Source organism: Ceratotherium simum, chromosome 6 (assembly GCF_057802395.1).
Source record: "Ceratotherium simum simum isolate JZ-2026a chromosome 6, ASM5780239v1, whole genome shotgun sequence".
Classification (NCBI taxonomy): Eukaryota; Metazoa; Chordata; class Mammalia; order Perissodactyla; family Rhinocerotidae; genus Ceratotherium; species Ceratotherium simum.
In genome coordinates, this window is record NC_141905.1 from 85,258,558 (window position 1) to 85,280,313 (window position 21,756).

General features: G+C 41.0%; 1 protein-coding gene across 1 annotated transcript; it reads left to right on the plus strand.

The window, feature by feature from the left end:
• Positions 1–947: 947 nt before the first annotated feature.
• NPS (neuropeptide S) lies at positions 948–5,202 on the plus strand. The gene is made up of 3 exons (XM_087433024.1): positions 948–1,017; positions 1,174–1,277; positions 4,246–5,202. The coding sequence occupies exons 1-3, from the start codon at positions 948–950 to the stop codon at positions 4,423–4,425; spliced, it is 354 nt and encodes a 117-aa protein (XP_087289150.1). The 3' UTR covers positions 4,426–5,202.
• The last annotated feature ends 16,554 nt before the right edge of the window (positions 5,203–21,756 follow it).

Genomic DNA, 21,756 nt, shown 5'->3' on the forward strand with positions numbered 1-21,756 from the left:
CCTGGGTTCTCTGGAGAGTCCAGGTCACCTGCTTTTCCTTGTGGTTTCACAGCAGGAAACTGTGACTATATGATTGACAACTACAAGAGAATCATACCGAGTGGCACTTCCCAAGAGAAAGGGCTATAGCATGGACAAATAAGCAGCAAATGTCCCAGACACAGGGCAGCTTTGTCCTCCAAAAGGTGCAGATCTTGAGGAGGCAAGGATTTACCTCTGTTGCTTTGCATTCAAAAAATGTTGGCTCCATCTCAGAAACTCTAGTTTTCTGGGCAGAAAGCACCTCCCTTGATGTTTTCCTCCATTGTAAGCCTCAGAAACATCTGTTCACACTTAGCCCTCCTGAATCAATTTATTAATGCAGATGCCCCTTAAAGTGCAGTGACAGCAGAGGCTTCCTGGAGAAATGCTATGCCCTGGAGAGAAAAAGAACGCCATGGCAGGCAGGTTTTCCCAGAACTCTCGCCCTGGGCCTTGGGGATGCACATGGAAAAGGGTAGAGATGGTACCCTTCCCTAATTTAAATGGCTAGTGGCAAAGTGGGGTGACATTTGTTTCCCTGCTCTAACCTCAGAAGTCCTTAAGGAAGAAAATTTATTGTAGAAAACTTAAATAATCTGCGGACATTGTATGGGTAGATGCTTTTTATTCTTGTAAGGGTTCCTTTTGTTTTAGTGTCTGAAACAAGATGTCTGAGACGTTCAAAGAAATGTCATCCTTAAGTGTTTAAACTCTAAGCTAAACAAACTTTTGGTTCCTCTTGAGACCTCTGGCCATCTATGTCACAATGATGTCGTTTAGAAGACAATGTTTTTGAAGGACATTTTTAATGGCGAACTTTAAATGAAGTCAGTCATTGGTAGTTCAATGACAATGTCTATATGTTATTGTCCTTTTCCAACTTAACAAGAAAAAAAGGCCACGGCCAGGCCAATTAGTCACATATGATGGGACGTGATGACATTTTTACTCCCGAACTTTTCTGGTATAAAAGGGTCACCCAAGGAGGATCTGACAGTAAGTGTGAGGAATTTGGCAATAAAACTACCAATCTGCAGAGATTTAGGAAAGTCCAAAATGATTAGGTAAAAGACTGCATTTTTCCACAAAGAAAAATGTTGAATTTGTTTATTTTTTTTAAATTTATACTTGCCTGGATGAGACTAATCTGAGTTTGTTTTCTCCTACTCTGCAGCTCATTAAAACTCAATCTCATTCTACTTCTGTCGATTTCTACTATGCGTGTGTTTTGGTGTTATCCGATTCCATCTTCTAAGGTAAGAGTTTTGCCTCTATTTTTGATGCTTGACTAGACGACTAAAATTGTAGAGTATGTAGATTCAAAATAATCTCAAGGAAGATATGACAGAAAATTATTAGAGTTTTCAATGAAAAAAGTATAACTAGAGTCATGAAATTAGTAAAAAGAAACATTTATGTGACAATAGGTAACACTGGACTATATTAAAATTTGTTCTAAATTATTTAGGAGTTGGCTACTGTGTAGGAAAATATTTATTTCAACGTAAAATGTAAACTGTTTTGTCCATGACAATTTATTTATTCCATATGTGTCCAGTTATATTCAAAGTGAACATTTAATCATTGAAACTATAATAAAAATACAATGGATCACTTTTAAAAAACAGTGAATTCCCTAATTTTACAACAATGATAACTTTTTCAGATGCACAATGTAGATAAAATGTCAGATCTCAATAAAATATCACATAAAATATTAATTCATATGTTTATTCAAGAATATTGATTGAGCTCCTAACAATATTCCTTGAACTGTTCAAGACATTGGGAAAATGGATGTATTTCTTTGGAATTTTAATTACTTTTTCTACATAATATTTCAATTGTTTCATGTTAATACTTTTTTACAATTTTAAAATATCTTTTCTCACTGGTAGTGTTTTGTGCTTTAACTTTGCTTCACTAAAACTTAACCTGGTGCACTATAATTACTGAAATCAATATAATTTATGAAACGACTTTTAGGTTAATGAGATGCCACATACCTAAATAATAAATATATGTCCAAACACAATGACCTAGCTATTTATATTATTGGTTTTCTCACTAATCTTTGCATCTGTCATTTTTCTATTTCTTGTTTACTTAATTTAGCTTCTCTTTTCCTCTTTTACTCCTATGAGCATTCAACACTAATGTAGTCATTGATTCTATAAGACACTACATTGATCCAGTTGATGAGTCACCATCCATAAATTGGTATATTTTCTCAAGCATCTTCCTAATTACTTTCTATTCTTTCCCCGAAGGTTTGTTCATGACATTTCTGTTGAACAAGAGGCGCTTGTATGCAGCTTTTTGTTTTTCAAATTAAGAATGTACTTTCTTCTAATGTACTTATGAGATCTCTTTGTCCATAAATGAAATGTTTCTTCCTTCACTGCATTTTCCATATTTCTATGTCTGCATGTGACAATTTCATTCTCATTATAACCCCATCATGTAGTAATGGTACCAATTTGACTGTTTAGGGTGAGTGATTATGCAGACAAATGACGTACAGGCTTTAGGTAATATTTGTTGTGAACGTCACAAAGTCCATCAACCAGGCAAATATACCATATTATTCCATTACCGAGTCTGCTCTGGCAAGGGCTCCCTTCAATGATCAGCAAAGTGCATCAGTATCTTTTTTGGGATGTTTTCAGGGATCTCATACCTAGAACTGATGCATATCTTTTGCAATATAAAGATGGTATCATGAGTATTTCTGGAAAGAACTGGAATGCTTCCCTTCCTGAAATGACTCATAGGCTTCTCTTTGCTGGGGATTTAAAATAGATGGCATTATATCATGTTTGGAGTTCCTCTGTTAACACAGGGATAAACACACAGTGGGTGTTCAAACAAGAGTTTTTGGTTGGTTTTCCAACCAATATTGGACCAATATTTCTGAAACTCTCTTTGACTATTCCCAGATCCAAAAAACAAAACAAAACAAATGCCCACCTTTTTTCACAGAGACCAGTGGGAGTGATTTGCCTGGGAGCTCTGAATGCTGGACCCTTCAGTAAGCCACCCCGTCGTGGGTGAAGAATCCCAGGGAGCATTTTATGCACTCTGGCCCCATTTCAACTTCCAGAGTAGCCCCAAACAAAACTGGTTTTCCTGCACTAGGAAAGGAAAATGTATAATTTTTACTTTGTAGTATGTTTCTTTATTTATAATAAAAGTGTTCAGCCCCTTTTCCTCTGGTAGCCCTAGCATAGTTGAAAAACATGGGCTTGGAGTCAGATGCCTCGATGCTAATCCCTGCTTCATGTACAACCCATTTAATTTCCTCATGTGAAGGAAATTATAATTAAAGAAATAAGAGTACCTACTTCATAGAGCTTTTTGAAGGGATAAAATAAGATTATGCATATAAAGCATGTAGCACAAAGATCATTGATAAATCTTTGCTCTTATTACTGATGACATTTGTAGTTGTGCCTTGTCACTGTTGTGCTTCCTTTGAAACCATGAAGGAAAGGAGCTGTGACAAGTGTTGAAATTTTTACCTGATCCTTAGGTCAGGTCTGCCTCTGAGACTTGCCAGCTCTCTTTTTTGGGACATACCCCTCTGCTCTTGTATGTGGTTTCTTCATCTACAAATTATGGAGTTGAACAGCGGCTTCTCAATGGCCAATTTGAGCTCTAAGATTCCAGACTTATTTCTTTTATGACTAAGTGCCCCCTACACTATCCTACATTATCCAGACCTTTGAGCCGCTGATGAGGAACTGAATCAAAGTCAAAAGATGAAGATGCTGACGTTCAAGTAACAAGACATCCTTATGGAGAAACTTGGCAAATGGCCCAGGACATGACCAGAAGGAAAGTGGTTCCAACTGAAACCTGAAGTTTGATTATCATGGGTTATTTTTCTTAGTGAATTTAAAAAACTATTCCCAAGACTAATTAGTGCCACTTGAAAGATTTTTATAAAGTAATAACGAGAAGATAACTCTGTATGGTGGATGATGCAACTACTCAATAGCAGCAATTACATAAGTGGTGTAAAAATTACACAAGAGGGTAGATAGCTCCAAACAGTATTTCGTATTTAGAGAAAGTATATATTATGTTTTAGAAACATTTCTCCCTTAAAAAGATTGGATATATTAGATTTATTGCCATAAGATTTTGAAAATTGTTACTGTTGAAATAAAAATTTAACCCTAAACCTGTGTTCTCTCCCCCTTCCTCCATCTGAATTGCCAGGTGTCTGGAAAATCTGATTACTTTCTCATCCTGCTGAACGTCTGCCCAGCCAGGATGGACAGGAGCGAGGGACTAGATTTTCTAAAGCCAATTTTGGAGAAGACGTTTATGAAAAGGTCCTTTCGCAATGGAGTTGGCACAGGGATGAAAAAAACTTCCTTTCAAAGAGCAAAATCGTGAATAAGTGTGCAAAGGACTCTGGGAATTAATCTCAAACTTCATAGAGTGTGACTAATGTGCTAAAAGTCACTGATATCTTTATCGTTAAGTATTGGTATGCTCTCAACTCTTAAATATATCTTCTCTCCTAGCTGGTACAGAGTTAACTGAGTTTAAAAAAAATGTAAACCTGTCTCAAACTTCCACTGTAAGAGATTAAACTATTTAGCTGATCGATTAGTAACTTTTCTGTGTATGGATGGACACATTTGTTTTGGTATTAAATTGGCCAGAAAGTGCGAGCATCTTTACTGTAATGACAATGGTATGATTTTTTTTTCCTGCCTGTAATACTGTAATATCATAATACTGAATTTTTTCTTTTAAATATGGTTTTCTGAAATGACCTAGCAGGGCCAATTCATTGGGGATGTACTATTTCAGTTCCTAAGAGAGTCTTGTGAAATTAACCAAAGTTAAGATTTATGATACAACTGCATTTTCCTTGATCAATCAGTCGATACCAGAAACAAGCATTACCGGAGCCCTCTGGATGTAATTCTTGTCGCCCTTATCATCAAATATACTTAGACATGGATTGTTGTTTTGTCTTGGAAATTTGTGGCCTTTTTTTAAATCTTAAAACCCAGAAATGCTGCCAGTAACAATAATGACAACAGAGAGACTGCTGGTTGCCTCTGGTGTGCGTGTGGGGTCTTTTGTGAGCCAGTTCCCCAAAAGTGTGCTGATTAACGCCCCACTCCCTCCCTTCCAGGAAAGACCTGGCACCCCTACCACTGAAACTCCTGACATCACTTTTTTAAAACGATGATGCAATGTTGGTTGATGTGTTATTATTTCAAAAGCACAACTTCAATAAATGTGTACATGTGTGTTTGATTCTGCATCACTCTAAGGGCATTCTAATGAAGAAAGTCATTATGTTTTCCACTTCACTCTATGTGTGCAGACAGATGAAGTCCTAACGCACTTTAGGACTAGGGACCGTATGGCCTTTTGCTTTCTGTCCCAATGGTCCTGGCCTTTGTTCCTATGGGGGCAGCTTTAGAAATCTAACCAACTGGCCAGTGGCAGCTCCGCTTTCCTTACTTTCCACTCCCAGACAGAACTCTTCTCGGAGCATCTGGAAATGCAGCAAAGGAATTCATCCCTTAGCGACTTCCTGCCTGCTCACAGGCTCTGCAGCACAGTGAGGCCTAATGGGTGAGATGTAAAGTGCTTCCAGTAAATTGTGGAAAATCTGACAGAAGATTGTCAGGGAAACTGGTATTTTTCCTCTGCCTAGCATTATTGGGGGGGAAGCTAATTAGACAGCCCAATAGGTGTTATTTACTCCTGCAAACTTGAAAAACAGTTACTGCATTGATGTGCTCATGGTAAGTGTGGTGTCGATCGGGCATCTTGTATAGGGAAGAGAAAAGATTGTTATTGCAGGGGAATCTTCCTAATTTTCTATTTGCATTTATATGGATTGGTTGGAATAATAAAACACCAAAAGCATAATTGGAAAAATTCTCTTCCCATTTCTAGATCTAAAACATCATTCTAACCTCAGGGGGAAAAAGGCCTATGAAAAAGTATTTGCACTCTAAAAATTGTAGCAGAGGAAAATCTGACTGGCAGAGAAATTTGCTTTCTGAGGAAAAATTGTACCTCTTGCTAAGGTTTTAGAAATAATGTTTGAGATGAAAAATACTCCCAAGTCATGTTTAGATAGTATCATTAGAGAGGTGACCAAAGGATGACCATATAAGCCCTTGGGGAAAGTGAACCTAGGACAGTGTAGTACTCAAGTGGCCAGTGGACCATATTCCATCATTGACACCAGTTTCGGCAGGGTCCTGAATAAGCCTGCGTGCTCCCAATGTTGCATGGAGAATGGCCTGGGGTGATAGAGGTGGTGATGAGATGGTCACCAGATGTTAGTGACCCTTCACCCTCCCCCTTGTCACCAGGGGGTGTTGGTGGAGGCCTGAATTTTACTTATAGAGCCAGCTGCCTCAGGCAAGGCTTTGGAAGCTCTCAGATTGCAAGCATCCCGAGGGATGAGGAACATTGCAAGTTAATTTGGGTCAATGCTACCTTAACTTGATTAAGTTTCATTTCTTATCTGGAGAGACTTTATTGAAAGAGAAGGAAAAGAACCCATGAGGGCCATGGGCACCTGAGGGAGAGACTGCTGGTGTGGAGAAGGTGATCACACAGCAGGACCTGGGAGGACTTTGGCAGGATGCCAAAGAACTCTGGCCACACAGACCATGCTTGGATCCCAGGACCAGTGTTTACTCAGTTGCACGACCTTACTCAAGCTTCTAGAATCATCTTGAACCCAAGTTTCATCACCTATGAAATGGGGCTAATACTACTTACCTTTCAGGCTTATTCATTTGTCATTTCATTCACTTGACAAATATTTATTGAGCTCCTACTATATTCCAGGGAGAATGTTCTCAGCAATGGGAATGCAGTAATTAAGACCAAATTCTTGCTCTCATTGATCTTTTTTTTTTTGAGTGGGAGGGGGTTGGAGAAAACAAGATTATATATGTTAGATGGTGATAAGTGATAAGGAGAAACAGCAAGGAAGAGGAAAGGGAGTGGTGAAGGGTAGGAGTTGGGGGTGTCATTTTGGATATTGTTGTCAGAGAAGACACTGCTGGGAATGATTAGTAAGAATTCCAAAATTCCTAGAGCGGAGTGAACAGTGAGTGGGTGGAAGAAGATGGGACCAGACAAGTAGGGGGTTTCTGTAGGGTCTTGTCAGAACTTTTGCTTTTCCTCTGAATGACATAGGAAGCCCCTGGAGAGTTTTGAGCAAAGAAATGACATTATCAAATATATCTTTTAGCCTTCACTAATTTGTAAAATGAGAAATAAAATGCATACGTAGTAGTAGCAGTAATTCATTCTATGATTGACACCCAGAGACTCAGATTCCCTTCCTTCCTTGCCTGTTAATTCCCCCCTGGGAAATAATTAAACTGTGAGCTGGAGAGCCTCTGATTGGGCAAGAACCCTGGGTAGGGAAAAGCTGTCACTCTCCAAGGTGCTGAGAAAACTTGGATGAGAGATCGGATGCCTGTTCCATAAGCTAAAACTTGTCTTGAAGGTGAAATTCTGTTTCACTGGATTCTCTTTCATGTAAAAATGAGGAACATTTTCTTCTCACAAAAATTTACTGAGATTTGCATAGAAGCATCCCAAATGTTGAGGGATGGGGACTGCGAGTATGTAAATTTGTGGGTGAAAGCCCAGGCAAAGAAATACAAGAATTAAGATTTCAACTCACTTAAATTTTGGGGATGCTCATCTCATTTTCTTTCTGTTCACGATTTATTTCTAATGCAGAAACATTAAAAAATAAACAAGGATGTCTGCTACAAAATTTCCGCTCCAAACACTCAGCCTCGTGCATTTTTGAGCAGTCACATGAAGGAACAACATTTTAGGGAAGGAAAAATCTGAAAACAATTGGATTTCATTCCCCACATATAGTAAGACCCAGAATACAGCAATTTGACGTCAAAATCCCATTTCTACACTCAATATTCTCATCTCTTTTTGGCCCATCAAACAACAGCAGCAAGAAAGAAACCTCCAGGAGGCTCTTTTCTGCCTCTCCCCATTTGGACTCCTTTCTCTCTGCTAATATTCACATGGACTCACATGGGAAGCATAGAGCAGGTTTCTCTGTCGATGAAAGATTGTTGCTTTACTTCTCCTCTATGGAGGAAAGATTCTTTTCTGGGTGGCCTGACAGCACCTTCTGGGTTGCCCGGCATGAACTCTGTGGCCCTGGCCTCCTCCTCTTCTTGAGTGCTGTGCACACTTTCAACTCCCCCGAGCCGGGGCATGCAGCTTTCCTGAGCAGCTGACAATCCAGCTCAGTCTGTTTCTCCCTGGCTAATAAATCTATCCTCCTACTTGCCCCACAAAAGGTGAGATGGCTGGCAGGATGTCTCTCCTGGAGCACAAACCATGATGGATCCAGCCGTGCAGGTGCAAGCACGCATCTCCATAGGATAACAAAGCCCCAGACTGGGTCCTGCAGGCATTGTCCAGCTGTTGAGCCTTCTGTCCCTAAGCTCCACCTTCCACAGTGAGAGTTGAAGCTGAGCCTGGACCTTAGGCTGAGACCTTCTTGGCTGACCTCTGCCCATCAAGGGCTAATTCTCTAGGTGGAGAAAACTTGCAAAAAGGCAAACCTAAGGAGATCTTTGCTAAGTGAGACTCAACGTGTGGTTACAAACAGCCTCCTCCGCAGTGATAACAAAGCTCCCACTTACCTGGTTTGAGGCTTTGTGCCGAGTGCTTTCCACGGAGAAGAGTCCTATTTACTCCCTCTGCAGCCCTGGGAGGGGCACTGGGATGTTGTTATCACCACGGACAGGCAAGGAAACTGAAGCTTAGACAGATCTAGTGATTTTCTCATGGGGGATTGAGGTCAAATACCTGGTAAATGGCAGATCTGCCTGACTCCAGAGAAAGTGCCCCATGACCATGTCCAACTGCCCACAGAGTGATGTCAGGCAACGAAGGGAAGAGGAGGAAATAAGAATCAGAGAAGATATATGTGATGGTTAATTTGATATGTCAACTTCACAGGGCCATGGGGTTCCAAGATATTCAGTTAAACATGATTCTGGGTGTGTCTGTGAGGGTGTTTCTAGACGAGATTAGTGTTTGAATCTGCAGACTGAGTAAAGAAGGTTGCCCTCCCAGATGTGAGTGGGCCTCATCCAATCCACTGAAGGCCTGAATAAAATGAAAGGCTAAGTAAAAAAGAATTCTCTCTCTGAGCCTCACTGTCTTTGAGTTGGGACATCAGTCTTCTGCTCTCGGACTCTGACTCAGACTGGAGCTATACCATCGACTCTCCTGGGTCTGGACTTTTCAGCCTTCATAATTGCATAGGCCAATTGCTTACTATCTCTCTCTCTCTCCATATACATCCTATTGGTTCTGTTTCTCTGGAGAACCTGATTAATACAATGATTTAGTTTTCTATTGCTACATAACAGATTACCAGAAACTTAGTGGTTTAAAACAACACATATTTGTTATCTTCTGAAGGTCAGGAGTCCAGACATAGCTTAACTGGGTCCTCTAATTCAGGGCCTCACAAGACTGCAATACAGGTGTCATGCAGGGCTGGCGCCACGTCTCAAGTCTCAATAGGGGACGGATCCACTTCCAAGCTCCTGTAATTGTTGGTAGAATTCAGTTCTTTGTGGCTGAAGGCCTGAGTGCCTCAGTTTCTTGCTGGCTGCTGGCAGGAAACCATTCTCAGTTTCTAGACGCTGCCAACAGTTCTTTGCTCACCACCATGGCTGCCAGCTTCATCAAAGCCAGCAAAGGGGAGAATCTTCCAGGAAACGGACACTGCAATCTTATGTGACATACCAAAGTGATAGCCTATCACTTTTGTCATATTCTATTGGCTAAAAGCAAGTTACTGGTCCCACCCACACTCATGGGGAGAAGCTTACACAGAGTGTGAACACCAAGAGGTAGAGATGATAGGGGCCATTTTATATTCTGTTTGACACAGAAGTTATGGGTGACTACCTTGGCTCTGGGAGGGCACCATCTGTCTCTAGACCAGAGCCCTATGAAGGAGGAGGATGCAAAGCAAATGTGACTGGCAGTGTGTGAGCCACACCTGCAAGGACGAGTCTGTGAGGTGCCTCATCAGTGGGTTTAGGCACGTCAGATAAGCGTCGTCTCCCCTCACTGGCTGGCCTGCAGCCCCATGTCCTGTGGAACAACCTTGGAGCCGGGATTGAGATTGATTTTAAGGCTTAAACACATAGTGTAAGTTAAGTTATTGGAGTTCTCCTACATGCCAGGCACTGGTTGAAGAGTTTGCATGTAGGAGCTCATTCACTTCCTAGCACTACCTTAAAAATACAGTAAAATAACTCTGAGGTGGGTGCTCTTGTTAGCCCCATTTTACAGATTAGGCATTAGGTGCAGAGAAGATGAGTAACCTGCCCTAGGTCATGTAGCTTGTAAACAGTGGAGCCAAGATGGGAACCCAGGTGGTCTGGCTCCAGAGATGGAGAGCTTCCCCACCTCCTGAAGCCCTTAGACTAAGAAAGCCACCATCTCCTGGGAGTGTTCAGGAATTTTTGAATGGCACAGGCTGGTTAAGAAAAGCTGGCTGCAGCTGGATTATAAGAGAGACAGGGTAGAAAGTAAATAAAAAGGCAAAAAGACACTGTGAAGGGAAATGAAGATGTATTTGAAATAGCTGAGATGTGTTTCCCGTGGTGAAATGTGTTCTCATGAGAAAGAACAAAGAGGCAATTAGAAAATGACTGGATCCAGTTCAAATAGAAAATTCTGAAATTATAAAGGAGTTGCCCATGCACTTGGTAAACACTGATGTGATATTGAAAGTAACTTTTCTGTGAATAACGGAGAGACAGCGTATTTCCATCTACGGCAGTGAAATTGCTAAAAGTTTTACTGGAGCAGACAGCCTACAGCAGGTCTGTAACTCTTGTCCTCCTGTCCATGATGGGACTTCTCGCATCCTTGGGCAAGCAGGTTAATAATTATCAAAGTGAATTATGGTCACTGCCAAAGGATGACATTAGCTAGAATCCTCCTGCCTGCCACCATGGTGGAATCCCTCCAGGTACATAAAAGAATTATGGGTTAAGGTTCTTTTATAGCCTTTAACAAACAAGATCTGCAGCTCAGAATTGGTGCACTGTGTTCTCTCTCCAGGCTCCTCTGGGCTTTGGTAACTCAAGCTGCGTGTGTGGCCACGTCAGTTCTGAGGGGTCTCATATTGCTTGAGATTTATAAGCACAGGCTTTGGATTTAGACAGATGTGAGCTCAGCCAGCATTCCACTTAACAAGCTCTGTGATTGTGGACATAATCCTGGACTTCTCCAAGCCTCAGTTTCCTCATCTGTAAAATGGAACCCATAGCGACATTGCAATAGAGTTGTAGTGAGAGATAAGTGAAATAATACATGTTATGCAGCTAACACAGTGCTCAGTCTCAAGAGTGCTCTGTGAACGGTGGCCAGTGGCAGCAGAAGTGTTACGAACATCCCAGTTTAACACTGCATAGAAAATTGGGTATATAACTCACACTTACAGATTCAGATGGTAAAGAATTGGAGACAGATATTGTTTGTTGGTGGTGGAGATATAGACTGGATATTACTCCAAGTATATTGCTAAGCTAATATAGATGCTAGTATGGCTGAGACCTGAGGGAAAATTTCTATGTTCTGTGGAAATGGTGTGGCCAATAATGTAGATTAATTGAAGTACATTGAGGGACTGAATATACAGACAAGCAATGGCCAAACCATATATGACAATGCAGAGCCACACTTTTGCAGCAACCATCCCAGGAAGCCAGTCTCCACAGCAATTGGCCTGGAGAGGTCAGGACTGGTCAATGACTTCCAATTTTTCTTTTTTTTCCCATTTCTAAATCAGAACCAGCAGAGAGAGCCAAATATGCTCCCAAACCAGTCACACAGGGTGCCCCACTTCTAGTTAGCCCGCCCCCGGCTTCCCTGCACCAACAGCCTCCAGTCAGGGCACACTTGAAGCCCTCCCTTTTTCCGCTACAAGGCTTTCCTGCCCCTCCGCCTGCCCTTGAGTCTCCGCCAAACACAAGTGATGGCGGCTGAGCCCCTCGCTACGGCAGCTCTGAACAAATACCCTGTTTATTCTCATTTGGGTGGTCTATTTATTTCCACAACACTGGTACAACCAAGGTGGCATACCTCAAGAAAAACTTCACAGGAACTCTATAATATTGGTTGGAAGTCAAAATCTGTTGGCACAAAGTTTTTAAAGTGTTTTTTTCCTAATAAAGACACTTTTATTCATTTATCTTACTGTGAATTTAAAAATCAGACATTTAGAAAATTTAGGCAAAGAAAGGACAGGAAAACAAAAATATAACCCTAATCTCACTACCCATAGGTCACCACTCTCAACGTTTTCAGATTTGCCAATTGTGTGATGTGGATGGGAGCACGCGTGTGTGTGCCTGCACACACAGACACATTTTTATATAAATGTGATTACACAATTCTCATTCTGAAACCTGTTTTTTCACTTCCACAATATGCATGGATAGCTTTCCATGTCTGCAAATGTTGAAATATACCGTCGTGTTTAACGTCTGTATAGTATTCAATTGTATGCATATATCACAATTAGTTAAACTGTCCCCTATTAATGGACACTTAGATAATTCAATACTGTGTTAATGGGAAAAATGCTACAATATATACTTCTATACATTTGGCCAATTGCTTCGTAATGATAAAATGCTAGAAGTGGGAAAGCTGGTCAATAGGTATACACGTATAAAATCTCAACATACATTGCTAAATTGCCCTCCAGATCAGTCATATCACCATAGGAACACTGGACATTGTCTATCCTTTTCAATTTTGCCAATTGGTAAAAGGCAATATCACATTGTTGAAATTTTCACTTTTTCATTACTGGTAAGGATAAACATTTATCCACATATACATCTATCTATCTATCTATCTACACACGCACATTTGGAATTATTTTATGAATTGCCTTTTCATGTACTTGACCCATTTTTCAGTCGGATATCTTTTCTTATTGATGTTAAAACTTTGTTATATAATAGAATATTAAGCATTTTGCCATATTTTATAATTATATTTTGTTTTATTTATATTTAGCTTGCAAATATCTTTCATTTTTCTCCTTCACAGTTTCTGGCTATTGGGTCGAGGGAAAGAAAATGTTCCCATTCTAAGATAATAAAAGGTTTTAAGGTTTTATTTAAATCTTTGATCCGGGACATCATCTCTTGCTGAGTTAGACCATATCCTCGAGTGTATTTTCATAAAGGTACATTAATCCTCCTTGCATATTTAGAATGTCCTTCTGCTGACACCTCATGTAAATGACAGCTTGTTGAGTACACCATTTTGAGGTTAGAATTTCTTTTTCTACCAAAATTTTGTAGGCATTTGATTGCTTCATTTTCTCTTGGAATCTTATCTTGTTGAGAAGTCCTAGCCAGTTTTTAATTTTTTTCTTTATAAGTCACCTGTTTCTTCTTACTGAATGTTTATAAGATTCTTTTAGTTTCTTTAAAGTTCAATAATCTTATCAGGATAAATCTCAGTATTTATCACTCGCTATCAATTTTCCAGGTCATGGTGTTTTCTTGAAAGTTCTCTTCTCTCACATTTTTATTATCTTTTTTTTTTTTAAATTTTTTTGTTTGTTGCAGTAACATTGGTTTATAACAGTGTATAAATTTCGGGTGTACATCATTATACTTCTATTTCTGCATGGATTACATCATGTTCTCATGTTCACCACACAAATACTAATTACAATCCATCACCACACACATGTGCCTAATTATCCCTTTCACCCTCCTGCCTCCCCCCTTCCCCTCTGGTAACCACCAATCCAATCTCTGTCTCTATGTGTTTGTTTGTTGTTGTTATTATCTACTACTTAATGAGTGAGATCATACAGTATTTGACCTTTTATTATCTTTTAATTCTACTTGCTTATTCTCTAATTCATGGAACCCAATACCCACATCATCTCCAATGTCTTTCACATTTTGATCACTCTCTTGGTCTGAATTCCCCAGAACACAGAATATGGGCAAAATTTCATGGCAAACCTTTGTTTGGAGTGCAATCCCAGGACCACAGGGATGAAAGAAAAATGGAAGTGAGGCAAAGAAGGAGGAAAGCAAATACAATGTTGTGCATTATGAGCCTGTCACATTGTCATCAGAAGACACAGCTGGTGTTCTTTGGCTACTCAGACCACTGGGTCTTGGAACAGTTCACTGGAGAGGGGGTGGAGGTGCAAATCATTTGTCTACCAAGTCTTTGGTCAGATTTGTATGCAGGCTCCTTTTCATCAAAGTTTGCCCCTAAGGACCCTCACTTCTCCAAGCTTCTGGGCTGTCTTGCCCAGGCCCCCTGGTCAGCTGCCAGGGAAACCATAACCCCGATCCCAACATGCAAAGCTGCATCTGAGCCTGGAAGCGGTGGGAGGAGCAGGAGCCCCTGGTCCTGTCAGGTTGGATGCAGATGCAGACAGCCAACGATATTAGGAGCAATGGCTAAAGGTGGCCCTGGGAACAGGTGTGTGCTGGCTGCACTTCTAAGAGCCGAGCTGGCAGTGCCTCTGCAGCCCTGATCCAGGCAGTCTGCTCTGAGCAAGGGCAGCACCCCTGGCTGGGGCTCCCTGAGGAACCCCAATGTGTGCAGCCCAGAATCTGGGAGGCTCCTCTGTTGGGTTCAGTACATCATTTTCTCTGTCACTCTTTGTCTTTTGCCTCTATGTTACCTGTGACTTTTCATTCCGGACCTGAATGTTGTTAAATTGGTTTCTGCAGCATCAGTCCTGGTAACTGCAGCTTCTAAAATATTTTTAATTTCTGCAATGATACTGTTTTTCTCTTTATCTTTATTTAGGCTTACCAGATCTATTTCAATCTCATTCTGTTATCTTCTTTCATTCTTATCTTTTGTTCTTTTTACTATCTAAGAAGGTGAAGAAACTTCCCTGATTTATTTGATTTCCAAAAATGACTACTTTGGGATATTTATTCTCTCTTTCTTTCTTGTTTTTTCTTTTTTAAAAATAAATTTTCAGAATAACCATGCATTTTGAGCACTTACTATGGCAAATATTTTGTTACTCATTTAGCATATATTCTCTTAATCCCTACCACAAAAGGATAACATAGGTAGAATTATCTCAATGAGGTATAGGGAGATTAATTAAACTGATTAATTAAATTGTGATTACACAGCTCAAAGGTAGAGGAGCCAAAGGTTAAACTAGCTGCACCTGACTCCAAACGCTGTTTCCATGTGTTGACTGCTTTCTGCGTGTGCGTGCTGACTATGCTTTCTCAAATGGGCCGTGCATTTGCCTTTTTAACCCTGTTTATTCATCAAATTAGCTGCAGAGCTTTGGCCAGGCGGCTGCACTACGGAGTGACACGGTTAAGTTGTGTTCTCTCCAGCTCTGAGCGTCGTGGCTCCAATGTCTCCAAACTCTGTGCTGCACTGGATTCAGAGACCTAATGTGGACTTTCAACCTGGATTATTACCTGTCCAGGGTTGAAACAGTGAGGTTGCAATCTTAATCTTAGCTCGTCATCTGCTAAAAAGAAGTTTTAAAGAGGAGACACAAATGCCAGACGTTCTCCTGTGGCAACATTTTCTTGACTGAGTAGCAGAGTGCAATGAACCACTGATTACTAGAAGCAGAAAAAATTAGAATTTGCTTCTCAGAGCTCGAAGGGTGGAACGAATCTTTGGTGTAGACTCTTTGTTCTTGGAAGGGTAGCTTCAGGAAGCCCTCATAACCACCAGGCATAGGTCCAGTCCTTACTCTGTGTCCTCAGCATAGCTCCAGACTCTGGCTGGATGCAAATCCCAGCCCAAACTCTTCAGACCAGGGTAATGAGTACTCTTGCGATAATATAAAATGCTGTCCCGTGGGGGGAGCGTATTTCTCCACAAGTTAAAACAAAAATTTTTAAGTTGTTTTTATTGGCAGTTTTCTCCAGTTTTCAAGAGATGACATTTGAGGATGCTGGGGATATGAGTGGGGACAGAACCGAAGAGATGGGCTCTCCATTAGGGACAGGAAGATGTCTGATTTTTAACCACAAAGTCAAGTATTTGAACTTCGTTTCCAGAAATCAAGGTGGTGTTATGTAGTGACCTGGTCATGATGCCCATATGCTTTCTCCAGGTTTGCATAGTGGACGTTGGCTGTTTGTCACCACCCACTATCCATTGCTCCTTATTCTGGTGGTAGTAATAGAGATTGTGCTTTGGGGTCTCACACTCCCTTACTCTGGGTCCTGTGGTCCCCATGGGGCTCAGCCCCAGTTCCAGGGGTGACCAGTCAGCCCACTTGGTTCCCCTCCACAGGAGCGCGTGCAGAGATCAGCACATGAAGCCCAGACCTTTGCTGAACCTGCCTGGAAGGAAAATTCTCTTTCTTCCACGGCCTTGGAGCTTTGAGGACCAGTGCTGTTGGCAGCCATTTTTTCATGACGAGGGAAGACTTTAAATGTTGGTGAGTGATATGAGGGCATCCGAGATAATCAGGCCCTGAAGACAAGGGCTGGGGCCCTGGAGTCTGTCATGCCGGAAGCCATATCCACCCAGCCCTTCCCTTGATGTGAGCCAATACTTTCTCCTTTATTTAACAGCTTTGAGCTGAGTTTTCTGCAGCTTGCAAACAGGCACTTCTACCCACCCTGTACACTGCTGCTGCCTGGGCGCCTCAGCAAGAGCTTCATTGTTCTTTGTTTTTGCTGAAGTCCGATGTCAGCCCTTCCACCAAGGTCTTGTTTTCTACTAAATAACTTTGATGTTCTCTAATAACTTGACCATAGCATTTCACTTGCCCAAGGAACCTGCCTTAGGGTGTTGTTTCACTCAGAGTCTTACACAAAGCTTTCAACAAGCAAAATTAATATAAAGTTATCCTCTTCTTAGGTGGGAGACTTCCTTCCCTCAGCTTCAACATGAATGCTAATACACTCCCAAGGCGAGAGAGTGGGTATGAGAAGACTTTGAATTACCCTCCATCTCAAATGTGTGCTGAAAGTCTGCCTCGTATAAACTGGGAGTGGTGAGCAATCATAAAGGCAGTGGCATCTTCCGTTATAAACTCCCACCAAAGAGCCTGAAAAAAGGTGATATAATGGAGGAGTAGAAGGATAAGGAGGAGGAGGTTTTAAAAATCTTTTGTTTTATTTTGTGGATATAACCATAAAAAATAATGGCTTCCATTTGGATAAGTCTTTTCCTTTTTATTTCTCAAAGAGAGTTCACATCCATATCTAAATTGACTTAGGTAGAAGAGATATTGTGATTTCCATTTTACAGTTGATGAAACTGAGATCCATAGGAATAAGCCAAGGACATTTAACTAATTATTAATCTATACGAGCAGTAGTATATAGTAGTCTAATTTTGTGGGTTCTCATGACAATCACTGTCTCTGTTTTCTGATTTACAGATGATATTAGCATGTTATATTTCAAAAGGAGTATGCATGAACTTGCCACTGAGAACATGGAATCTCTTCCCCAGAATTTCAGAAGTTTCAAATTCATATAAGGACTTGGCAAAGGGTCAGCATACAGTTGATGTTATGCTTTCATTAGTAACTCCCAAAAGTAATTGAGTTTAAAGGCTACATTCAGTATTTTAGAAGAACTTTTGGAAGATTTAAATCACTACCCAATTTTTAATTTGTCTTTAGTATTTCCATTTCAGAAGTAGCAAATCGTATCAGGTAGGAGGGACAGACATTTGCAAGATGACAAAGTACAACTGTACTTTAGTTATGAAGTAGAAACAGCTATACCGTTGCAAACTGAGTGTGGGCAGGTGGATCTCCCCGGGCTCTTAGCCTGAGATCAATGAGCAAAATTAAGTGGGACCAGAATGCACCGGACTCCATCCAATCCCTGTCAGGATCATGAACTCTGTATTAAGACCCAGTGGCAACCCCAGCTCGCTATTAACTAGCTGGCAGCCTTGCACACATTGCTTATTTCTCTAGGATTTAGTTCCTTAATCTGTAAAATGTCCTTAATAACAGTAACTATTTTCAGGGTTTTATAAAGATTAAATGAGGTAATATATATAAACACTCAGTATGAGGTCTGATACCCAGAAAGTACTCACCAAATGTTGCTGTTATTTTTAGCATTATTCTTAGCACAGCACCACCACCCTCAACGTCATCATCATCATTGTTGTCGGCATCATCAGAACTAAGTTAGGTCTCTCTTTTGGGGAATCCAGTTATCCATCTTGCCGTGATCTACTGCAACCTAGTGTTGTGATTCCAGCGGTCTGTGACCTTGTTTGTCTGCCAGTGATGGAGAGATGTGCTTTGCATGTCATACCTCAAGCATCGCACACAGGAGTCAGAATAAAATGTGACGAGAGACATAATTTTTTTACACTAACATTGTGTCTTATGTCATTCAAGCCAGATGACTCAGTCGCACTACAAGCCACTAACAGAGAGTCATGTGGGTCTTTTCCATTTTCTAGCCATAATCCTAAGTGGCTTGACATCAGCCTCCCTTGCTGTCTGTAGTCACCATTCTGCTTTTCTCTCACTCTGCTTCTCACAGAGTTCTCATTCTGCACAGCCCAAGAGGAAATTCAGGACTCTGCATTAGGACCCCGGACCGTAAAGGGGTACATTTTACTTGGAGCTACTTCCAGGTCTAAACCTGAAGACTTCGTTTGCTACAGTCCTGCTGATTAATGCCTCCTTGTAATGATTAAATGTATTTAAAAAACAAAACAAAAAAAAAAACATGACTTGGAAAAATCTCTTGCTGTTCGGAGACCCCTTCATCTGGGTATTTTCACTAAGAAAATACTGCTGAAAAGTACTGCTAAAAGCTTCTGAATCTCCAAAGTCTAATTTGACTTAATTAAAGACAAGAAAGTCTTCCAACTTGGTGAAATGGATTGGGACAGATGTTGGAACAGAATATGCTAAAAATTAAGAAAAACTGATTTTTAAAATCTATCCCCTTCCCTCCTTCCTCCTCTCCTCCATATTAAGGTATTCAGTTTCTGGAAAGAAGAAAAGTAATTATAAGATTTAGACTATATATTGTAAAAAATCATAAGGGTTTCGAACTCTTATCATAGCGTGGTTGTATGGAATGTCTATTTACTTTCAGCTAAATTTTCTTTGCTTAAGTTATGTGCACAAGTTTCTTTTTCCACATTTAATTTTAGGATGGAACTCAAGTTTGTAGAAAATGTTTACACATAGAAAACTAAGCATATATGGCACTATGATTAACCTCAAATCCTGTTGACACTTACAGCAATTTTTTGGGGGTATCAAATCCAAAATTCTAACCCTTGTGAAACTGCAGACACAGCCCTCTGAGCTGGGTGTTCATTTTTTTTTTTTTTAGTTGTAATATAATTGGTTTTGGGATTTGATGCAGAAAAAAGCCACTAATACAAAACATTGAAACATAATAATTCTGGTTTCTTGGGATGTAGGTATAATCATATAATAGGTTTTTCATATTATTGGGCATCAGGATAAACATTTGGCTTATTACATGGCAATCAGATCCTTGGTGAAGGAAGATGCTTGATAATCTATTAATGCACAGGGTTTGTTGTGCGCCTCTTCTACTACATATCATGGGATTTAAAGAAGGAGGAGGAGAGGAGGAGAAGGAAAAGATACGTCCCCTGTTCCCAAGCAGCTGCCGTTGACTGAGGCTTATTGCAGTACTGCATGAGTGAAGTGAGCAAGTAAACAAGTGGAGAAAGAAATGTGACAAATCACCCTCAGTTGGCTCCATGCTCCAAAAAGAAACTTTTCTGCAAGCAGAGGAGAAACCGTTCCCTCTGAGGGCGGCGTGACTGACCCCTCATGGCAGTTGGATTCCCTCATTGTTGCTGGCTCAGAGAGACATGTCCTGTGTATTTGAATGCAACTTCGATCCCTGTAGACTCTCTCCTTTCCTCTCTTCTTCCTTCTTCACCCTAATTGTAAACGCTGCTCCAAGTGAGCCCTAGGAAAAGATCAACCCCAATAGAAGAGGCATGTGTGCCTCTCTGGAGATGCTTTTTTTTTTTTTTTTTAAAGATTTTATTTATTTATTTCTCCCCCAAAGCCCCAGTACATAGTTGTCTGTCATAGCTGCACATCCTTCTAGTTGCTGCATGTGGGACGCGGCCTCAGCATGGCTGGAGGAGTGGTGCCTCGGTGCGCACCCGGGATCCGAACCCGGGCCGCCGGCAGTGGAGCGCACGCACTTAACCGCTAAGCCACGGGGCCGGCCCTGGAGATGCTTTTAGTTCCATGTGCTGGAGGCAGGGAGCAGTACCTGCTTTTGAGGAAAGCCAAACGGCATTTGCTGAGGGTGGGGTGGGAGTACTGGTTAAGATTCTTTTGGTGGCAGCTAACAAGAACCCAACCTAAACAAGCCTTCGGGAATAAAGGAATGTGTTACAAGGATACAGAGTAAGGGCTGTGGCTGGACCTCGGAAGCCACTGGAACCAGGACTCAGCCTCAGCCAGGCTGTATCTGGATAGCTCTCCTCTATTCTCTCTCTGCGTTGGCTTCATTCTTCTCTCACTCTAGCGAAGAGCTTCCCTCACATGGTCGGATATGAGGCCACCTTGAGCTCATCTAACAGTTTCAGCCACTGAGAAGGAGGTGCCCCGCCCCCCTGCTGTGGCCGGGAATTAACACTTCTCTGTATGAATATGGTGTATGACATGTTGGACCTCAGGTATAAACCGCACGTATGTGCACACGAACCTCTTTTATGAGTTACAACCGTGAAACTATAATATGCAGGTGTAGTGTAAGCCCTGACAGCTGTTTTTCTCTTTTTTGTAGGGCAAGAGCCTGACTTAGGCTTTGATTGCTGAGGCATCCACTTCAAAGTGGCATCCAGTTCAAAGATGGCTATCTCAATAGAATAAATACATTGCCCGCCACAGTACTAGATAAGAGCCTGGCCACCTCCTCCACTGAGGCTTCTCTGGTTTAGAGACCTTGGTTCATTTCAATAACTGAGCATTTGGGCCATTGGTTTTTTATCTTCCTGTGCTTTTTTTTTTTTTTTTTTAATTTCAGGTGTACATCATTGTACTTCTATTTCTGCATGGATTACATCATGTTCACCACCAAAATACTAATTACAACCCATCACCACACACATGTACTGAACTATCCCTTTCACCCTCCTCCCTCCCCCCTTCCCCTCTGGTAACCACCAATCCAATCTCTGTCCCTATGTGTTTGTTTATTGTTGTTATTATCTACTACTTAATGAAGGAAATCATACGGTATTTGACCTTCTCCCTCTGACTTATTTCACTTTGCATTATACCCTCAGTGTCCATCCATGTTGTCACAAATGGCTGGATTTCATCGTTTCTTATGGCTGAGTAGTATTCCATTGTGTATATATACCACATCTTCTTTATCCATTCGTCCCTTGATGGGCACTTAGGTTGCTTCCAAGTCTTGGCTATTGTGAATAACGCTGCAATGAACACAGGGGTGCACGTATCTTTACACATTGGTGTTTTCAAGTTCTTTGGATAAATACCCAACAGTGGATTAGCTGGATCGTATGGTAGTTCTATCCTTGATATTTTGAGGAATCTCCATACTGTTTTCCATAGTGGCTGCACCAGTTTACCCTCCCACCAGCAGTGTATGAGAGTTCCCTTCTTTCCACATCCTCTCCAACACATGTTGTTTCCTGTCTTGTTAATTATAG